The 23,180-nt window shown below is 42.9% G+C and overlaps 1 protein-coding gene across 1 annotated transcript in view; it reads right to left on the reverse strand.

The window, feature by feature from the left end:
- Positions 1-1,622: 1,622 nt before the first annotated feature.
- The window catches only part of LOC142743277 (retinol dehydrogenase 12-like), a 47,749-nt gene continuing 26,191 nt past the window's right edge, over positions 1,623-23,180 (reverse strand). Inside the window, exons 4-5 of the mRNA XM_075853891.1 lie at positions 20,107-20,409; positions 1,623-4,178 (exon numbers count right to left, since the gene is read on the reverse strand). Of these exons, the coding sequence (XP_075710006.1) occupies positions 3,883-4,178; positions 20,107-20,409 (599 nt within the window). The 3' untranslated portion in view covers positions 1,623-3,882. The remainder of the gene's footprint in view (positions 4,179-20,106; positions 20,410-23,180) is intronic.

The following is a 23,180-nucleotide window of genomic DNA, read 5'->3' on the forward strand; positions in this document are numbered from 1 at the left end:
GGGTTTCCTCAGGTACTCCGGTTTCCTCCCAAACTCCATAAATACACTGAACGTAGGAATGCACAGGCAGCCCAGCTATCTGTAAAGTTGATACCCCCCCTACTATCTCACCCTGCCTTCCATGCAGCCCTTCTGTAACAAATATGGACATGGGCACATCACCACTTAAATCCTTTGTGCTATTAAAATGAAACTCCACTTAATTTGAAAATAATGATACTTAATACTCTGTTCAAACTTGTGTTCATTTTTTTTTTCTGACAGGTTTCGATGGTCAGATATCGTAGCATGCTGCACTATTCGATCAGGTAACCTGACACCCATTATAAATCAATAAGGTAAAAGAACAAAAACCTAGATCAATAATGGATGCATCGTATCTGTCAATCCTGTAATAACAAGTCATAACAACAGTGTGAACAAAGCCTTACGGATATACACTATGTTTTTCTTCTATTGATCTATCTGCTGCAGTGATGTAAATAGAACAGACTAAGGCTATGTTCACATCACAGTTATTGAAGTATGTTAGACGTATAAGTCGGAAAAAGCTCCCGACATACTTTAAATGTAGGCCATGACGGATATCTAATAGTCTCATTCGTCACCTAAGGGTGACCATGTTCTACATATTTTTTACTGGACTGCGAGGGGATGGAATAGCGTAGTCTACTACGCTTTTTATATACCTTTTTTTGTTGCAGTTTGACGTATACCGGCCAGACGGAGGCCAAAAGGACACTCTTGTGGCCATCCATCTGACAACGGAGCCCTATGGACCCTTTTAGTGTCTACGTCAGGAGCTTTTCCGATGTAGACACTAAACTTAGAGACCCTTTCACCTGCCCATACGTGTGCAGCTGAGTGCAGCATGTAATAGACAGAGCTTCACAAACACGGTCTCGCTTGTAATTATTTTTCTAACGTCCTCCGTTATTTACATATCGGTGCCGTTATATTTGGTGCCCGATACGTTAATAAGCCCCTGAACTGTCAATGGGGTGTTTCTATCTAACTAAATGGCAAGGGGGCGTGATGTCGTCGCTCTGACACTGTCCAATCAGGTACGGCCAGTGTCAAGGCGGCTTGCGCTGTGTTCCCTCTCGCGAGAACACACACAGACAGAGAGTGCTCTCTGCAGAACCACCAGTCTGTGTGTTCTCGCGGGAGGTAACACCGCGCAAACCGCCCTGACACTGGCCATAGCTGATTGGACAGTGTCAGAGCGACGACATCACGCCCCCTTGCCATTTAGTTCGATAGACATGCCCCATTGACAGTTTAGGGGCTTATTTACATATCGAGCGCCAAATATAATGGCACTGATATGTAAATAACGGAGGACGTTAGAAAAATGATTTCAAGCGACAGTGTTTGTGACGCCCTGTCTATTACATGCTGCACATGTATGGGCAGGTGAAAGGTTCTCGGATGTGAAGAGGGCATGAACTCTGTGCCATGTGACCTTTAGTCCTATGAATGGAAGTCACGACAGGAGGTACATGGACAAAAGTCTGGCAACATTACTATGGCAAAATCAGAGCAAGCACAGTATATAAGAAAATGTATATTCAATTATTTTCAATGGATCACCTATTAAGCTACATTTTCAAAAGTACAATACCAATTTATTTAATCATTTCTGGAAATGTCACACACTTTATAGTATCACGTTAATCAGTCAAGATCCACATTCATATAAATGCTTCTCTGAATGTTTAAAAGAGACAGAAATGCAATAAATACACAAGAAGTTAAACACAAATACACTGAATGGCCACTTTATTAGAGACACCTGCCCTTTCACGATTGGAGTTTCCCTGTATGGAAATCAGACACGTGACCCCGGAGTGCAGCTTAAAATCAAGTGAGCAAGTTTTCTTTGGATCAGTTTATAGTGTGAATCCACATTAGAATGGGAAAATTAAGCAATCTGAGCGGCATCGAATGAGGCATGGTCAGCGGTGCTAGACTAGCCGGGGTTAGGCTGGGTTCACACGACCTATTTTCAGGCGTAAACGAGGCGTATTATGCCTCGTTTTACGCCTGAAAATAGGGCTACAATACGTCGGCAAACATCTGCCCATTCATTCAAATGGGTTTGCCGACGTATTGTGCAGACGACCTGTAATTTACACGTCGTCGTTTGACAGCCTCGGCAAAGAAGTGCAGGGCACTTCTTTGCAACGTAATTTGAGCCGTTCTTCATTGAACTCAATGAAGAGCAGCTCAAGATTTACGAGCGTCACAGACGCCTCGCTTAATACGAGGAGGAGCTTTTACGGCTAAAACGAGGCAGCTGTTTTCTCCTGAAAACAGTCTGTCATTTCAGCCATAAAAGCCAGCTAGCGTGTGCACATACCCTTAGGATTTCAAAAACCGCCAATCTTGTGGGTTTTTTTTGTGCAAGGGTATTGGGAGTAAACGGGTAAACGGAGAATAATGTGAGAGGAAAAACAAAAAACAAAAAAACATCCTGCAAAAGGGGATCTTCTGGATGTTACAAGTAAGATTTCATGATTTTTTTAATTTTTTATTATATTGCTTTTAATATAATGTAAACAAAAATTGTATTTGTGTTGTCACTTTCTACTTTTTAATGTATTCATACTTTTACCTCTCTATGGGGGCTGCCATTTTTTTTTCACATACCCTTAGCGTGTGAACATACCCTTAGCCTTTTGGGGTGTCCTATAGCTTTTGCGAGCTGCATTTCAACAATCACACCCAAAATGGCAGCCGGACACTGCTTAGCAATTTGAAGACACCTTTTCCTGTCTTATAGGAGGAGGGGGGGGGGGGGGTGAGATTCCCTCCCACATTTATGGCAGCTGTGAGTCAGGTTGCTTTGCCTTATTCACCTTGTTGTAATTCTGGGAAGTGCTCCCTCTGGTGGCCGACATAGGAAAACATGTCAAATGATTTAATTTTTACTACTTTCCACCATGTGGAAGAAAAAAAAAAATACAGCAAAAAACGTAAAAAAAAATTATATAAATAAGTAACTTACTTAAAAAAATAAAAAAAAATAAAAAAGTTTAATTCGCGACACATTCCCTTTAAGAACTACCCAAACTACTCGTCTTTCCTTAGCATGGATGGGCTATAAAAGCAGACAACCAGTTTGAGTGCCATTGCTGTTTAAAGTAAACTGAAAGGCAAGACTCCATTAGGCTGGAGTGCAAAAATTTGATCACTGAGCAGTGGAAAAACATCAGCAGGTCAGATGAATCCAGATGTGTTGCACCATGCAGAATTTGGTACAAGCAGCATCATGTGATGAACCTTTCCTATCAGTTGTGAACAGTTCAGACTGGTGGATGTGGAGTACTGTCGTTTCCTGGCCCACCCTGGGTCTTCTGTGACCTGAGGATGGACGTTTGTACAGTAGGGCTTACATAAGCATTGTGACCGACCAAGTTCGTCACTTCATGGCAGCTGTTTAGCCTATGGCAGAAGGACACTTTAGTGGCAAACGGAGGAAGCTATCCTGTCCACATGGGCCAATATTCCTGCCGAACGATTTTAACACCTAGTGGAATTTATGCCGCAATGAATTGCTGCGGTTCTTATGGCCAAAGTAAGTCCAACGCGTCACTAGATGTGTCTCTAATAAAGCGGTCATTCGGTGTATAGAGGATCCAGTGTCTTTCAATCCCACTTTGAATAAGTATAACGGATGTTCTTTGTTATTCTTATTAGCAAGAGAACTATGTGCAACGCTTCGCACAGCTATGTAGACAAGGTGGCTGTTAATGCGAATCAATTTTCCAATGGTACTTTAAAAGTCACAACGTGTTTGATAGGAAAAGTAGACCGTTTCATGCAGCTTTGTGTATCTTGTAATGATATAAAGGGACCATTATTATAAAAAACAAAAACCTATCTTGTACTTGTGGCTAGATGTTCCCTTGCAGAAGAACTTAGTCCAACCATAGCTTCACTGGCCTCCCAAAGCTTTTTGGCAATACCAGCGTCCTGCACATGAGGGCCCAGCTTGCAGGGTTTACAGTCTGAGAAGTAGCCACCATTTTGCTTTGATATGTCATCAGATATAGCGCAGTATATTACAGTCTGGGCCGCTGCCTGACATGAGATGAAGAACAAAGACGTGAAGACATACATCACTATGCGGAAAAGAATGGAAAATTGGGACGTCCAATCACCGACCACATAGCCTGCAAGAGAGGAATACAGTTTAGTATGCTCACTGCTGATATAATTTGTAACCATCACATAGTTCCCTATGTCATTTACTTCTTACTAATATACATTCGATAGGCTAGGATGACAAGTAAGACTAAAGTACACAGGTTTTTGGGTAGCCTGTAACTATGGAGACACATTGTGGTAGTTCAGAGCGCACAAGACCTGGGTAGGTGCACGAATAGGGTCCCAACCCAATTATGTAGCAAAAGAAGTATTCTGCATACAAATTAGTGATTTTAGCAAATCTTGACATTTTTTATTTTATCATTAGTTGATGCCAGAGGTTTAGTGCGACGTTTCGGTCGATATTTAGACCTTCATCAGGCACTTATTCCTCCTGGTGTCTGGAGTATCCAGTCATTGGTGCTGCTTGTGTTAGTAGCGCCAAATACAGCGGTTAGCCGCTACTAACACAAGCAGCGCCAACAACTGGATACTCCAGACACCAGGAGGAATAAGTGCCCGATGAAGGTCTATATTTCGACCGAAACTTCGCACTAAACCTCTGGCATCAACTAATGATAAAATAAAAAATGTAAAGATTTGCTAAAATCACGAATTCGTGTGCGGAATACTTTTGCTATGGAGACACATTGATTTGTATAGGAGCGGTATACGCAAAATGGTAGTATATTATTTTAATCAAGATTATAAGCAAAGTTGTTTCATACTTTATTTTAGACGCATTGGAGCAATAAAAAATTAGATGGTTACAAAAGGTAGACAGAGCCTTTAAAGTGATGTCAGTGCTCCTTAGCAATGGACCACAAACTATCACTTTGTAAGCATGTACTGTTAACTAGAGAAAAAAAATGGCACTTTGAGGTCTGTTGCCAAGAGTCATCAGTGGAAGGAGGCGACTTTTAATGATCTTTCTGATGTTGCATGTCACAATAGCTAAATCATTGGACATAACCACCATGCATTTTGAACTGGTTAAAGCGAAGATCACATGATTAATTCTTTTTAGGGTTTAGTTCTTATGTTTATGGCAAACACAAATCAAAATAGTGTTGGGGTCCGGCCCTCGTTGCTGTAGCTGTTCCCCAAAGAGATTCAGTGAAGCACATGTAATTGACAGACAGATTCTCTGTCCCTGCCCAACTAGTCTCCTCTTTCCTCCATTTCTTCCTATTCCATCATTATTAACTATTCTTTTCCTCGATTTTCTCATTATCCTGTTTTTAATGCATTCTCCTGGCCAGGTTGAGCTATATGAAAAAGCTCTCATGGTTCCACTATGTATTTTGTTGTTGTTTCAAACAATGTTTTCTAGATTAAATTTTGAAAAACATACAAAGGGATTTTCCCGGTATCATAAATTAATCACCTATCCATAGGATAGGCTGGGACTCCCACCGATAATGAGAACAGGGGTTTCGAACTCCCGTTCCTCCTCCCTGCTCGACCAATTTGAGGAGGACATCGAATAGAGCCATGGTAGAGTATGCGCGCTGCCGCTCCATTCAAAGTCTATGGGAATGCCAAAAACGGACATCATTCTGTGGATAGATGAGAATTCAGGATTCTGGGAAAACCCACTTAATATATTTTATACAAGCTAGAAAAGCAATAGCATAGAAACATCTCAATGAATGTTAACTTGGTGGAATATGAAAGTGTATGTCATACATACTGTAGACAAGGTTATCGCTTCTGGAATGCTTTATACACTTCCTGCAAATATACGTACTATTATGTCCTACTTGCGGTCACCTAACCACGACAGGACGTAATAGTACATTGTGGTGATCATGCATATACATAAGCTGTACTCGCGCATTCACCGCAGGAGCCCTGCTCTAATCCCTTAGATGCCGTAGTCAACAGCAAGAGCAGTAGGAATCTAAGGAGCTTGACAGAGGGAGGGGGCTCCTTATCAGCCCATTGGCGCTCCTGATGCGGAGATTATAATTTTAGCCAGGGGTCTAACAAAGGCCCCCAGATCTGACATAGGCACAGTGAGGTGACAAAGTATACATTTTTATTTATTTATACATATTTGTGACATGAATGTTTCAGATCATTAAGCTACTTTTAATATTAAACAAAGGTAACCCATGTAATCACAAAATGCTGGTTTTTAAAGGCTATGTAAACCTTTGCAGGGCAATTTTTTTTTATATATAAACATGCTAGTCAGTGTGTTTGGTGTAACTTTATAAATAACCTTTATTAAAAAAATATAAATACCCCAGGTATTTTTCATTATTATGTATATTCGCTTCTCTTGGACACAGCCGGGTCTTTGATGCTGGGAGAGCATGGTGTGTTGTTGTTTGGCATAGCAAGCAGGGTAGCCCGCTCTATGAATTATCAAGGCGTCACAAATAGGCTTCTACCTGGCTATACACGTTGTGCCTCATGACGTACACACTATCCCTCCATGTTTCACTCACTTGCACCCCATTATCCATTTATTTCTATTGAGGCACTTCATTTATTACTGCCCCCTATATTTCACTTATAGTATTACACTTGCACACACACTATTCATTTATTATTTCTTACTACACATCCCATGCACCACACACCACTCCCCTCAAGACCAGTGGGAGTGGCTATTATTATTTAAAGCACCTGCTCGCCCTTTCATCAGCATTTCTGGCCTGGCTGTGTCCATTTGTAAGTATGGCCTTTTTCGGTGTTTTTGTATATGTCCCTGTGTTTTTATCGGTTCTGTTTGTGCATCAGGAACGTTCTGTTCCAGTTTAGGATTTAGGGACTCGCAAGTCTGGGGATCCTTGTCGTGGATTGCGAGCTTGCGTCCTTTTGGCCAAAATGATTACCAATACCCCAGGTATTTTTCATTATTATGTATATTCGCTTCTCTTGGACACAGCCGGGTCTTTGATGCTGGGAGAGCATGGTGTGTTGTTGTTTGGCATAGCAAGCAGGGTAGCCCGCTCTATGAATTATCAAGGCGTCACAAATAGGCTTCTACCTGGCTATACACGTTGTGCCTCATGACGTACACACTATCCCTCCATGTTTCACTCACTTGCACCCCATTATCCATTTATTTCTATTGAGGCACTTCATTTATTACTGCCCCCTATATTTCACTTATAGTATTACACTTGCACACACACTATTCATTTATTATTTCTTACTACACATCCCATGCACCACACACCACTCCCCTCAAGACCAGTGGGAGTGGCTATTATTATTTAAAGCACCTGCTCGCCCTTTCATCAGCATTTCTGGCCTGGCTGTGTCCATTTGTAAGTATGGCCTTTTTCGGTGTTTTTGTATATGTCCCTGTGTTTTTATCGGTTCTGTATAGGCACAGTGAGGTGACAAAGTATACATTTTTATTTATTTATACATATTTGTGACATGAATGTTTCAGATCATTAAGCTACTTTTAATATTAAACAAAGGTAACCCATGTAATCACAAAATGCTGGTTTTTAAAGGCTATGTAAACCTTTGCAGGGCAATTTTTTTTTATATATAAACATGCTAGTCAGTGTGTTTGGTGTAACTTTATAAATAACCTTTATTAAAAAAATATTTTTACTTTGAGATACAGCTACTCTGTATTCTCTATACAGAGCAGTTGTATCGTTCACTATTACCTGAATCAGTCAGTCCTGCGGACCTGACGAGTTCAGTGTCAGCGGGTCCTGCGTGTATCTGACACGCAGGATCCACCTGTAATCTATCACATCTAAGTTATGATCTTAGATGTGATGGAGAACAGGTGGATCTTGCATGTCAGAGACACGCAGGACGCGCTTTCACTAAACCAGTCAGCCCGGCGGACCTGACGGGAGTAGGATTAAGCGCTAGATACAGCTGCTCTTTATAGAGAATAGCTGTATCTCAAATGGTAAAACACATTTTTAATAACTATTTATAAAGTTACACCAAACACACTGATTTACCGGTATATATATATATATATATATATATATATATATATAAAAAATGCATAGGTGTACATAGCCTTTAACCCCTTCCCCCTGCTTGCATTCTGGGCCCTAATGTCCAAGTCATTTTTTACATTGTCACATTCAAAGAGTTGTAACTTTTTTATTTTTGCGTCGGCATAGCTGTATAAGGTCTTGTTTTTTGCGGGACGACTTGCAGTTTTTATTGGTACCATTTGAGAGTAGATGCGACTTTTTGATCACTTTTTATCACATTTTTTTAAAGTCAGGATTAACAGAAAACAGCAATTTTTCCATTGTTTTTTATTTTATTTTTTACGGCGTTCACAGCGCGGGTTAAATAATAGAACAGCTTTATAGTCGGGGTCGTTACGGACGCGGCGATACCAAATATGTGTAACTTTTTTGCTTTATTGTAGTTTTTTTTAATAGTAAAGCATTTTGTAAGGGGAAAAAGTGGGTTTTTCATTTTTTTGGTTTCACTTTTTTTTTTTTTATTAACTTTATTAAACTTTTTTACTTTTTTACTAGTCCCACTAGGGGACTTCACTATCCTCCGATCGCTATTATAATACACTGCAATACTTTTGTATTGCAGTGTATTACTGCCTGTCCGTTTAAAACGGACAGGCATCTGCTAGGTCATGCCTGCGGCATGATCTAGCAGGCATTCGCTCCAGGCAGACCTGGGGGTCTTTATTAGACCCCCTGGCTGCCATAGAAGACACAGACACTCGGCGATTTTATCGCCGGGTGTCAGTGAGATGAGAGGGAGCTCCCTCCCTCTCTCCAAAACCATTCAGATGCGGTGCTCGCTGTTGTGCACCGCATCTGAAGTGTTAAACAGATACTAATATCGATCTCACCCGGCAGAGCAGGGACGCCCCCAGCCCTCAGCTGCCTCTAGCAGCTGAGAGCAGGGAGATTTCATGGCTCCCTGCTCTGTTTACTTTATTCTACAGCAGCGACGTAGAATAGCGGCGCTCTAGAATAAAGCCCACTAATGACCGCCGTAAAAAGACGTATCGGCGGTCATTAAGGGGTTAAATTATTATTTTAGTTATGGAAGGAAAAATGCTCTTCAGCCTGAGCTTAGCTACTAAACAAATAAGTTAAAAGGGGTTTTCCACTTTAATTTTTTTAAATCATTGCAATGCAATGCAACGTTCATGTTATTCAGTGCCATTATCACTGTAGATACCATCTTTGCGAGACGCGCGGGCACTGAGGGATAATACAAATTAAAATAATAGTGCTAGCTGCCGAACCCCTATTTGGACCATGGAACTGAATAAAGAGATTCTCTGAAGACCTCCAGTCCTTTGTGACCTCTAAGTAGAAGATTAAACACCTACTTACATCTAAACAATTAAACACCTGATCCTTTAGATTTTTGGGGTAGTCACAAAAGAAGGGAAGAATAATTTCCTGGTCTTGATGAAATGGGGAAATTATCTTGGGCAAAAAACCTGGTAAGGTCTTCATGATTTCCCTATCCTCAAACACCAAAATGTAAGGAGGGAAGGCCGAGAGGGCTTGAATTTCACTTACTCTCCGGGCAGTAGTAACAGCTAGTAAAAAATTAATCTTTAGAGTGAGAAATTTTATGGACAGGGAATCTAAAGGTTCAAAGGATGAACCCATCATGGCAATTAGGACTAAGCTTAAGGCCCAGGGTGGGACTGAATATCTTATTGGAGGTCTTATCCTGGAGGCCGCAATCCGGAACCTTCTAATCCAGGGGTGTTCTGCTAACCTTGAATAATAGAAGGATCTTAGGGCAGAAATCTGTACCTTTAATGTTCTGGGCTTGAGATTCTTGTCTAGCCCTGTCTGGAGAAAGTCTAATATCAGGGGTATATCTGGATAGGTTAATGGATCTATATCAATTCCTGTAAAGGCAAGAAAGGTTTTCCAGACCCTTAAATATATATTTTAGAGGTAACCTGTTTCCTACTTGCCAATAAAGTAGAGATGACAGATTCTGAAATACCTCTTATTCTCAGGATCATCCTCTCAGTCTCCATGCTGTAACATGCAGCCTGGTGATGTCGGGATGAACTACTGGGCCCAGGGACAGGAGATCTGGTCTGTCTGGAAGAATCCATGGTTGGGCTAAGGACAGCTTCCTCCACCATGTGCACCATGGTCTTTTTTGCTAAAATGGAGCAATTAAGATTACCGAGGGCCTGTCTTCCTATTTTAAAACTCTTGGAAGTAGACAAAGTGGGGGAGGGGCATAACCCTGTTCCTGGCTCCAACACTGGGAGAGAGTATCTACTACTACCGGATATTCCCTGGGGTCTAGGGAGAAGAATCTGGGCACTTTCCGGTTCTCCCTGGTAGCAAACAGATCTATGGAAGGATTCCCCCACCTGGCCACAATCATCCAGAAGACTTCCTGTTTTAGGGACCATTCTGATTGTAGCAACGGTCTTCTGCTCAAAAAGTCTGCCATCTGATTGTCCCTTCCCCAAAGATGGACAGCTGAAAGGGACAAATGATGCAGCTCGGCTAGGGAGAAAATATCTGTGGCTAAATTCATCAGAAGTCCTGATCTTCTACCTCCCTGATGATTTATGTACACCACTGTAGTCGTGTTGTCTGAAAGAAATTTTACACTCTTGAAAGTATAGGAATGGTGCATTTTATAGCCTGAAGTACTGCCTTAAGCTCCCTGTAGTTGGAAGATTTTATGGAGGTTTGAGGATCCCACTGACCCTGAAGGCAGAAGGATTCACCATGGGCTCCCCAACCCCAAGGACTTGCATCTGCTGTAATGTTCAGGGTTGAGACATTTCCCATGAAACACCCTTCCTGAGATTTTCTACCTTCATCGACCACCTGAGAGAGAGTCTGGCTACAGAGGAAAGGTGTAGTGAGTGATCTAGGGAGAAATTGCTCTTGTCCCACTTCTCCAATATGTCCTTCTGTAGAGGTCTGGATCTGAACTGTGCCCACATTGTGGCTGGGATACAAGGGGTTAGAAGACCCAGGACGAACATAGCCCTTCTGAAAGAAGTTAAGTGATCCAAAAAGAGGCCCGAGACCTTCTCTATCAAAGGCTGGATCTTTCCCTGAGGGAGAAAAGACATTTGTTTGAATGAGTCTAAGGGGATTCCCAAAAAAATGCATCTGTTGGACGGTGTTAAATTCTATTAAAGTCGATTGTACTGACTGTAGATAGAGTGTCAACGTTTGGGCTGTGTCTGCCACTATTAAAAAGTAGTCTAGGTAGGGAATTATAAAGAATGCCCTTCGTTCGTATATATGAGGTCATTTCCGCTATAAGTTCGGTAAAGACTCTCGGAGCCTGAAAGATGCCAAACGGGAGGGCCCTGAATTGGAGGTGGATTAGGGAGTCGTTCAAAACTACTGCCACCCTCAGATACTTTTGGTGAGTGAGTGATGCAGACAAGGACATGGTAATAAGCATCCTCCAGATCTATTGATGCCATCATACAATTCAGGAAGAGGAGATTTACAGTAGCGGGGACACTCTCCTTCAGAAATCTTTTGTAAATTAGGAATGAGTTCAGCTGTTTTAGGTTTATTATAACCCTGAATCTGCCTTCTGGTTTCTTTACTAGAAAAAGGAGGGAATAGTAGCCCTTCCCCATCTCTGGTTTCGGTACTGGTACTAGAACCCCCTTCTTTATAAGAGAAATAACCTCTGACTATAGAGCCAGCTGTTTCTCTGAATCCTTCCGCCTCTCTGCGGGAAGGAATCTGTATGGAGGAGGGGTCATGAATTCTAGTTTGTATCCCGTCTTTATAATATCTAGAACCCACTGGTTTGACAAGATCTTTTCCCATTCTTGGAATATGGATTAGCGACCCCCTACCCCACTCCTTCTGGCGTCATTGCTGGTGATCCTTATTCTTGGCATCTTTCTGAAGCCTAAACAAGAAGCCCCCGTTCTTCTTCGTGGATTTAGAGGATCTAAATTCCGGTCCCTTGGGATTGGGTTTTTTATTAAAACTTCCTGGGAAGAAAGGATTCTGGTTTGTTCTGGGTAGGAAACCCTTTGCTCCTGTCAGATGCTTTTTCTAGGAGATCATCCAGTGGAGAACCAAACAAGAAGTCTCCTGAACAAAGGATAGAACAGAGCTTCCCTTTTGAGCCCGCATCTCCCTTCTATGTCTTCAGCCATATAGCGGAGTTTGATGGTCTGTCTGTCAGCTAGATCTGCAGCCCTAAGTCCACTGAGGCATCAGCCAAAAAGTCTGCGGCTCTACAAAACCGGGAGGGAAGCCAGTATCTGATCCCTAGGAGTTTTGTCTCGGAGATGAAGCTCCAGTTGAGCTATTCAGATTTTAAGTGACCTGGCTATACATGTGGCCACAATACCAGGTTTAAAGGCCCCTGCAGAAGCTTCCCATGTCCTTTTTAAGTAATAGTCCACCTTCCAATCCACAGAATCGAGGAGGGTACCCAGATCTTCAAAAGGTAAGCATTTTTCCTGGATATCTTAGCTACTGGGGCATCCAGTGTGGGAAAACTATCCCAGTCCTTACTTAATTCATCCTCAAAGGGAAATTTTCTTTTCAAAATACCTAACTTTGTCAGGGTTCTTCCATTCCCTTCTAGAGAGGCTGGCCACATTTTTGTGAATAGGAAAAGTTGTTTCCTAGGACCGAGGCCCTCAAATAATGTCCTGGATGGATCATTGGGTCATCAATATTCATAGTGCCCCTGGTTGCTTTAAGAAGTTGGTCCACATCCTCAGCTGGAAATAGTTTTTTTCCCCCCTCCATCTTCGTCAGAGGAATATTCAGAAGAGCATAGCTTTGCATCTTCCACAAATCTCTCCTCTTCACTAGAAGTATTAGAAACCCCTAGGCCCAGTCTTTTCTTGCCAGGCAAGGTGCTAGGAAGGTCATGTTTCTTACGAAGGGAATTCTTAACCTCTGTTCGCACCAGATCTTTTAGGTTAGTGGCAAGTCGGGTGGATTCCTCTGCCAGGATTTTATCTAAACATAAACTGGCATAAACGTTTCCAGTAAGAGGCTGCCTACAACACAACACATTCTCTGTTGCGAGTCTTGTCCAACTTTTTCCTGGGACCCTCTCTGACCTAGGAAACATGTAATAAACCAGGACAAAATTAAGAAATGAAAAAAAAAAAAAAAAAAAAAAAGGGGTTTGTTCGTCCTACCATGCTTCCATGCCGTTTAAAGTACCGTACTGAAGGATCTTGCTGGGTCTGATCGCTCAGGTCGTTCGGCACGTCCTGCTGCTTCTCCTGGAGCTTCCATACTTGTTGCTTAGTTGGAAAAGGAGCCATCTTGGTTTAGGCCTAGGATTGGCTGGGGAGGCTCAGACGCGCTGTATCCCCAACTGGGCTGCCGGAACAGCACTTCCTGGGACGTCCATGTATCACCCTCGTGACGTGCACCGCGACCGGAAGTGGTCACTGCAGGGACCTGGAAGTGGCCGAACGCTGGGCCACGAGTCCTGGCTCCCTCTCCAAACTTGAGCCAGGCCTGACCCCAGGGGATGCTTCTCCCCCCAGAGGAGCCCCACCCACAGCGGGATCTTACCATCTCCGTAGAGGGAAGCGGTGACCGGGAGAGGAGGGGGATCCCAGCCCCAGACTTAAGCTTGCTCCTTTAGAGACTTACACCTTCAGAATACCTCCAGGAACACAGACGAGTACCTGCTGGAGGGTCTGCAATCCTGGAAAGAGTGTCTTGACCCACAGGACAATCCCATCTGGAGGACAGGAAACATGACTGGGTGTGTGGAGGGGTGTGTCCTTTTTTTTAAACCATCAGGCTTCCCGTTCAGCAAATGGGATGTCTCTCCAGAAGTGCTGTCATAGGTGAAAGGGTAAAGTCACAGTAAACATGCCACGCGGCAAAAATGCACCGTGTGAATACACCCTGAATTTTCAGTAGCCTCACCAAGGCATTACTCCCAGACCTGTTGAATCTAAACATCACTTAAAATAGAACCTGTCTGGCAATGTGAAGCCAGCTAGGAGGTCTCAAAAAGCAGCACATGATGCCACATTCTGAAGAGATTAAAATACAGATGCGAAACAAAGTTACTGAAATCTGTCAGTCTGGAAAGGGTTAGAAATCATTGCTAAGGCTCTTGGACTCCAGCGAACCACAGTAAGAGCCATTATCCACAAAATGGAGAAAACTTGGAAAGTGGAGATCTTTCCCTAGAGTGGCCGGCCTACCAAAAGTTCATCAAGAGTGCACCGACGACTAATCCAGGAGGTCACAAAAGAACCCAGACGAACATCTAAAGAACTGCCTCACTTGCATCAGTGAAGGTCAACGTACACAATACCACAATAGTTGAGAATCGCTGGTGTTGATGCCTACTTGGCTAGTGTAGTCTCATATGCATATTTAGAAAAGAGCTCATGTCTTTCAAAATAATAAACGTTTTGGGACACAATTGTCACTAGGATTATTAGTGTGACAAGCGCCTATTAGATTAGCTAGGAGATAGGGCATTACTAAACTAGTAGCAGAGTCTTTTTAAACCCTTAAATTAAATTAGGTTAACTGATTGATTTAGTAGATAAGGGGGCAATTACTTCTTCACATAGGGCCAGGTAGGACTGAACAGCATTTTTTCTTAAAAAAATGAAATAATTTAAAAGCAGCATTTTCATTTACTTGGGTTATCTTTGGCGAATATTAAAAGTAGTTTGATGATCTGAAAGAAAATGTGACAAATATGCAAAAAATAGAAGAAATTGGGAGGGGCAAAAACTTTCACAGCACTGTATGTATAATTATATACATACACACCTACATACATGACGTATAAGTTAGGAAAAGGCTCCCGACTTTCACATAGACTGACGAATGCCTAACAATGGCATCTGTTACGATGGACTTTGATAGTATCCGTTAAACGGATACATTGGGAATTAGGATCATGAGAGTTTATAACTCTACATGCGAAACACGTGTTGGGGTTGATCCCCCCCATAGTTTTGGTCTGTATGCCTCCTTAATTGTACCTTTCTGCTGTCTGGTTGTCTATATTACTTTGCTTTGGATGGTTCCTATCCATATTCATCGTATTACTTATGTACCAGTCTTTGCATGCACTGTTTGCACTTTACTATAGAGGCTGTGGGACCCGACCTATGTGGGGATCCTTTTTCTATAGGTAATGTTACTGCCAATGTACTTATTTTTAAGGATTTTGTCTTTCAATAAAATATTGTCTATTTTTCGCTAGAAATGGTTTATGTGTGATTTCTTATATAGGTGTTCATGGTTCATTTGAGTTGCTATATGCATGTATTAGCCCAACTATCTTAGTAGGTGTTGAACTAATATTTAGTGGCATAACCATGGTTTCTTAGAACCGCTTGACATCTGTGTTGCCTGGAGTCAACCAACTTCTGGCACCTCTGAACAGGTATTCCGGTCCAGGAAGATTGGACTACATTCCACAGCAGTTCTGCGTTTTTGGATTTTGCCTAATAAACCACATTTTTTATGTCACCCCACAAGTTTTCTATGGGATTAAGGTCAGGGGATTGGGCTGGCCACGCGATTACCTCAATCCTGTTTGTCTATAACCAAGATGTTGTTCGCTTACTGGTGTGTTTTGAGTCAGTGTGTTGAAACACCCATTTTAAGGGCATTTCTTCTTTGGTATAGGGCAACATGATCTCCTCAAGTATTTTGATAGATTCAAACTGATCCATGATCCCTTGTATGAGATAAATAGGCCCAACACCGTGGTATGAGAAACATCCCCATATTATTTTTTCAGCACCATCTTTACTGTCTTCAAAGTCAGAGCTCGGGGGGGGGGGGGGGGGGGTCGTCTGACAAACGGTTTGCGGCCACTTGACCCAAAAAGAACAATTTTGCTTTCATCAGTCCACAAAATAATGTGCCATTTCTCTTTGGGACAGTCAATGTGTTCCTTGGCAAATATTAACCTATTCAGTACATGCCTTTTTTTTTTTTTCAACAACGGGACTTTGTGGGGAGTTCTTGCCGGTAACTTGGCTTCACCCAATCGTCTTCTGATTGTAGCAGTACTCACTGGTAACTTCACATCTTCTTTGATCTTTCTGGCGGTGATCATTGGCTGAGCGTTTGCCACTTTGGTTATTCTTCGATCCATTCAAACAGTAGTTCCCCGCTTCCTTCCACGTCTTTCAGGTTTTGGTTGCAACTTCAACGCATTTGAGATCATTTTAGCGGAGTAGCCTGTAATTTGCTACACTTCTCTATATGTTTTTCTCTCTCTAGTCAACTTTTTAATCAGTACAATGTCTGGAACGACCAATTTTCCCCAGTATTTCATAAGAAAATGCACTATAACCAACATGTGAAACATTTTCCACCCTCCTACCTTAACTCCTTCCCGACATCCGCCGTATATATACGGAGCTGCCGGGCAGGGCTTCCCATAAAGCACAGTACCATTATGTCGCGGTGATCGTGCGGGCTCAGGAGCGGAGCCCGCACCATCACCACCGAGTGACAGCTGTATGTTACAGCTGGCACCCTGAGGTATCGGCCAGTACCGTAGCTAGCATCCGATCCGGCCGATTAACCCCTCAGATGCTGCGTTCGATAGAGATCGCAGCATGTGAGGAGTTTTTAGCCATCGGCACCACAGAAACGTGATCGCTGGGTTGCCGGTGGCTGCAAAGGCGATCGGAGGCCTAATACTTACCTCCCGGTCTGCCAGCAACGGAAGCCTTCTATGCCCCGCTCTCCGACGGGGCCTAGAAGGCTTCTGGTACCATCGGCAAGATAGCGCCAGCTCAGCTTCCGGCTCAGAAGCTGAGCCAACGTCATCAGCAGTGGGTGTCCGCTGTATGTTACAGCAAACACCCCGATGTATTGGCAGGAACCGGAGCTAGCACCGATTCCTGCCATTAACCCCTTCGATGCAGCGATCCAATGCTACTGCTGCATCAAAGTGGTTTGTAGCAAATCAGCGGCCTGCCATGCGATGGCAAGGCTGGCGACTGCTACTATGGCAACAGGAGGCCTAACAATGGAAGCCGATTAGGCCCCGACCGGAGCCTGATCGGCTTGCTGTCAGTGAATAACTGACAGTTCTAATTGCACATACATAGGTAATGCAATGTATTAGAATATCAAACAGTTGGACCTAGAAGTCCACTAGCGGGACAAAAGAAAAAAAAAAGTGTGTTTTTAAAAAATAAAAAAAAAGGGAGTAAAAATAAAAGTTGTAAAAAAATAAAATAAAAAAAGTTTCAAATAACATAAAACACAAATCGCCCTTTTTCCCTTATCAAGTCTTTTAAAATAATAAAAAGCATACATATTTGGTATCGCCACATCCGTAACGACCTGAACTATAAAAATATTACGTTATTTATCCCGCACAGTGAACACCGTAAAAAACAACCTAAAAAACAATGGCAGAATTGCTTTTTTTTGGGTCACGGTCTTAAAAAAAATGTGAATAAAAAGTGATCAAAAAGTTGCGTGTATCCAAAAATGGTACCTATAAAAACGATAGCTAGTCTCGCAAAAAACAAGCCCTCATACAGCTCCGTCGACTAAAAAATTAAAAAGTTATGGCTCTTACAACATGGCGACAGAAAAAATACATTATTTTTACAAAAGTCATTTTATTGTGCAAAAAGTTGTAAAGCATAAAAATGTGCTATAAATTAGGTATCGCCAGAATCATACTGACCCGCAGAATAACGTTAACATGTAGTTTATAACGCATGGTGAACGCTGTATAAAATAAACCCTAAAAGAACTATGCCAGAATTGTTGATTTTTGATTACCTTGCCTCCCAAAAAAAAAAAAGGATAACAAATGACCAAAAAGTCGCATGTACCCCAAAATGGTAACAATTATAACGACAGCTGGTCCCACAAAAAAACAGCCCTCATACCACTACGTCTATGAAAAATAAGGCTCCAATAAGTCAGGAAAGAAAAATACACAGTTATGCCGGCCCAAAGGGAACGTTTCAAGTGGCGATTTATCAAGGTCCTAAAATTAGGGAACCGGGGAGGGCCAAAACATATCCGCTGGAAGCGAGGGTGCCCGTATTATACCAGGACAGCACTTCCCAGCAAAGTTCCCCAAACTGCAAAGGTGCGGAGTGTGGACCAAATGGGAGATAAGGACACCATTTATCAGTGCGACACCGGCCTGTGCAGAAAGGATTGCTCCACAGCGTAACAAATATTTATGGATTATTTTATGGTTTACCCCATTATTATACCACCTGACTATGCCCTTGATGTACTCCGCACAGCTTACATATGCCCCCACATTATAAACTGAAATACCAGTAATACTCCAAACAAAAACTACTGCCAAGCAAAATCCACGCTCCAAAAGCGAAATGGCGCTCCTTCCCTTCTGAGCCCTACAGCGTGCCCAAACAGCCGTTTACGTCCACATATATGGCACCGCCATACCCGGGAGAACCCTTTCAACAATTGGGGGGGGGGGGGGGGTGTGTCTACAGTGGCATAAGCTGGGTACGACATATTTCCCACTGAAATGTCACATCTAGGGAAAAATTTTTACTTTGCATCATCCGCAACGCAATCATTTATGGAAAAGACCTGTGGGGTGAAAATGCTCACTACACCCCTTAATAAATGCCTTGAGGGGTGTAGTTTCCAAAATGGGGTCACTTCTCAGGGGTTTCTTTTATTATTTCACATCAGAGCCTCTGCAATTGTGAACCAATACTTTATATGTCGCCAAATTAGGCCTCAATTTCACATGGTACTCTCTCACTCCTGAGCCCTGTCGATAGTCCAGGCAAAAGATTAAGGCCACATGCAGGGTATTTCTAAAACCGGGAAATACAAAACAATAATTATAGAGCTGTCTTGTTATGGTGGCACAAGCTGGGCACCACACATTGGCATATCTATGGAAAAAAAAATACAATCTTCTGCAACATCGAGTGCACACTAATTTCTGCAAAACACCTGCGGGGTTAAAATGCTCGCTACACCCCTAGGTGAATACCTTGAGGGGTGTAGTTTCCAAAATTGGGTCACTTCTGGGAGGTTTCCACTGCTTTGGTCCCACAGGGGCTTTGCAAATACGACATAGCGACCAGAAACCAATCCAGCAAAATCTGGACTCCAAAAGCCAAATGGCACTCCTTCCCTCCTGAGCACTGCCGTGTGCCCAAACAGCAGTTTATGATCACATATCTGGTATTGCCATACTCAGGAAAAATTGCTTTACAAACATTGTGGCGCTTTTTTTCCGCTAAAGCTACGTCTTATTGAAGAAAAAGGATTTTTTTTATTTTCACTGCCCAATATTAATAAAATCTATGAAACATCTGTGGTGTCAAAATGCTCACTACACCCCTAGGTGAATTCCTCAAGGCATGTAGTTTCCAAAATGGGGTCACTTGTGGGAGGTTTCCACTGTTTTGTCCCTTAAGGGGCTTTGCAAATGTGACATGGCCTCCACAAACCATTCCTGCTAAATTTGAGCTCCAAAAGCCAAATGACGCTCTTTCCCTTCGAAGCCCTGTTGTGTGCCCAAACAGCCGTTTATGACCTCATGAAAACAGGATTACAGTACGGGACAGTTGTCCGGCAGCGAGGCAGGGACTCCTAGCGTCGTACATAACTATGATGCTAGGAGCCCGGCTCCCTGCACTGTGTTCGGTCCGGTACTTGTGACCGAAATATGTCCGTCAATTACGGACGTAATGACCTCGTGTGAACATACCCTTACTCCTCACTGCTACTATTTTGAACAAGCCCCTTTCAGTTACTCAGAATGAGCGGCATGCAAGTCCTAACTTGTCTGTTTTTCTTCTACTACACTTACAACGCTCATGTATAATGGCTAGCCTTGGATAAATGACATATCCCAGGATTATCAAAGAAACATCAGTCACATTAATGGTCATTGTGCTAGGAGGGAGCAGGTTACATATGTGTAGTAATCATGACCTGAAAAATAACAGATCATATATATCGACAATACGGAGAGGTAACAACATTAGAAACATTTCCTGACCTGGATGAACAGCACATGCAGTGACTCCATGCCTTGCCATCTGTCGAGCTATCTCCTGGGTAAAGTAGACATTTGCCAACTTACTCCGGCAGTAGGTGAACAGTGGCACTATGTTGTAGTTTAAGTCAGAGAAGTCCAGTTTTTGATATTTATGAACGTTAGACGTGATGTTAACAACGCGACTTGGAGGACAACTTTTTAGCCGTTCTAATAAGAGATTGGTGAGAAGGAATGGTCCCAGGTGGTTGACTCCAAAGCACATACTGAATCCGTTATTTGTCCAGTCTAGCACAGCTGGCACACCTATAATTAAAAAAAAAAAAAAAAGAAGAAAGATAGTCAAGATCATAAAAAAAACCATATACATACAAGAGCTACAACATGGACAGTATGTCCATATCAACTATTTTTAAATAACAAAAAAGTGTTTTAAGAAGTATAAGGCGTAGGTCCCACAGAATTGTTGGCGCTAATTTTGACGTGGAAACCACGACTGAATCAGCGCCAATAAACGACCCTGCACTTTATTTTCCCGGGCGGCTTTTAGCCCTTCGCATGGAAAAAAAAAGCGGCATGTCCTATCATTATTACTGTGTGGAGATAAAGGGGGTATTAGTACTGAGTCGGAACACCATTAATGGGTGGGTGAACTAAAAGTGGCTATATCACTGGGTAAGGTGTAAATGGGAAACGATTACTGTGTAGGGGAACAAAAGTAGCACTTACTATGTGGGCCCTTTAGGGGGGACAAAAGGGGGTATGTACTATTACTGTGTGGGGCACCTAGAGGAGGAATTATTACCGTCTGGGCCACGATGTATAGGGAGTTTGTGTAGAGGTAGGGAATAGTTAGGGAGTGTGCTATAAAAGCAAGGACCCAAAGATATCTGTGTTATATTCTGCAGGGCCTAGGAAATTGTGGGTGGGAGAAGTTGTCATTGGGGTTTGGCTGGATGAAGAAAAGGTGAAAGTGAACAACTCTTATCTGATAAGACGTCACCTGTGAGTCATTAGATATAACTATACTGCAATCACTTATATGGTCTGCAGATCTATTTGTAACTGGCATCTACCTCTATAAGGTAATTATTCAGTAAACGTATGGTGGTATTATTGGTAATGTTGGTCTTACAATCGATGTAAATGACTGTGGTGGGGGCTGTGGGGAAGTGTGAGCGTGGTAGCAGATGATCAGGCTAAGAGATAGTCTGCAGAGTGGCATGTGATGTACTTTGACATGTAGGTGATACTTACCTGTGGGATGTGGGCCCATAACTTGTGTACAGCCCAGGGGCTTAGATCATATTAATCCACCACTTGCATCAAGCCAGCACAGGCAGACCACTACAATACAGCAGGTAGAGCATAGAAACCAGCCCAGGACGTGCCGCTTCAAAACAGCGCTAAGCGTGATCCATCCTGGACTGGCTTGAATGTAATTGGAGAGTGACGCCGCAAATGAGACTGGCTGCCTAGGAGAGATGCGGGGCAGTGCAGTGCAGACCGTACAATTTGCACTGCACGACAGTAAGAATAATGCTTTAAATCTTTTCCATACTTCAAAACAGCACTTTAACAAATAAACCTCAAATGTTTTCCGATTGAAAAAAAATTATATATAGTACGTGTTTGATGTGTAAAGCTAGTAATGAGAAAACTCTGATAGATTTGGGAAGAGACCTTTTTATAGTTCGCCTCAGGCAGCAGAGGGGGTAGGTTCACCCCTGGGGTCAACTGAGTGATAATGCTTCAGACAGTGGGATGGTGATGCTCTTTGATGGCAAGGAGATTGGCAGATCTACAGAAGGAGAAACTGACAATTTTGATCACTCCTAGAATGGAAACAGTGTAGTAATGAGGAGTTTAAAAACAGCCAGTCAGGATATTTTTAGTCTTTGCAAAAAAACATCCTCAAACTCGCTATGGTTTGGAAAGAATAAGCTTTGGCTTCGTTGGCGCTGTAAGGGTGCCTCTGCCAGAGAACGGTTGATGGGGTCAACCTTTGTATGAATTGTCCCTGGCACTTCTGCACCTCTTTTGAGATCTACCACGAAAGGTAGACTGTTTATTATCCAAGGGAGGGTCACTGAGTTTGGCCGCTATCTGAGAAGGCAAGCATTCTAAAGACAAGCATGGTTTGAGAATCTGGAAATGCCCCCGGAGGCATGAGCAAAGGACTTAGCCTATTAAGTGGTGCCACATCCTGGAGGGGGAGGAGAATCCTAATGGGACTGGATTGCAGACACTGTGGGCAGAATGGGGTAGGCTGGCCGCATGTAAACCTTTTATTACACCCGCCGGAGGCATAGTATGTAGCCATGCTTACCTCTGCTGGCTGCCTGGTGGGATCCTCCGAAGAGACATGTCACAAGGGAGAGGGGAACAGAAAAACAGACAACTATCTGACAAGCATCAGTGTCAGATGGAAGGGTGAACTCATGGGGAAACTGCACATAGAAAAAAAAATAATTTACGAATCCATACAAGAGAAAAAAAAAAAAAAAAAGTCGTCGACTGGATATGTTGAAGATTCTGAAGTAGAATGGCTCCTGGAGCAAGAGCTTTAAAGTGCCCCCATTCTATGCAACAGCGAAACGGCGCCATCACTCGGAATCTGGCTGAAGCAACGCCGCAGGAAAAGAAAGGACCACCTCTTCAGCAGCCCACGGTTTGGAAACTGCCGCCCTGCTTCTAAGCCCACCTCCTCAGAGAAGACTTCTCCCAGATATCCAATCAAGCAATGCCGCCTGGCCAATAGCCCACCAGGTTTATGCGACCACCAGGTCACGTGGTGTGTGGAGCCGAGGATTGCGGCCTAGCACCAATGTAAGCTAAGAGGCAGAGTAAAGAACCCGGCTTGAAGCGCTGACTGGACAAGTAGCATGGGTGGCCCAAAACTGGCACAGCTTGGTGCTCGCTCAGTTACCACTAACAAGAGCAGAATCGCCCCATATGCTGCGTAAGTCTCGATGGCCGGCGAGGAATAAGGTACCACATTGTTCCCCAAGGTATGACTCCACATAGGGACTTTACTATCCCAATAAAGTGTGCCACCTTAAATAGGACTCTATTAA

The sequence above is a fragment of the Rhinoderma darwinii genome, chromosome 1, assembly GCF_050947455.1.
Source record: "Rhinoderma darwinii isolate aRhiDar2 chromosome 1, aRhiDar2.hap1, whole genome shotgun sequence".
NCBI lineage: Eukaryota > Metazoa > Chordata > Amphibia > Anura > Rhinodermatidae > Rhinoderma > Rhinoderma darwinii.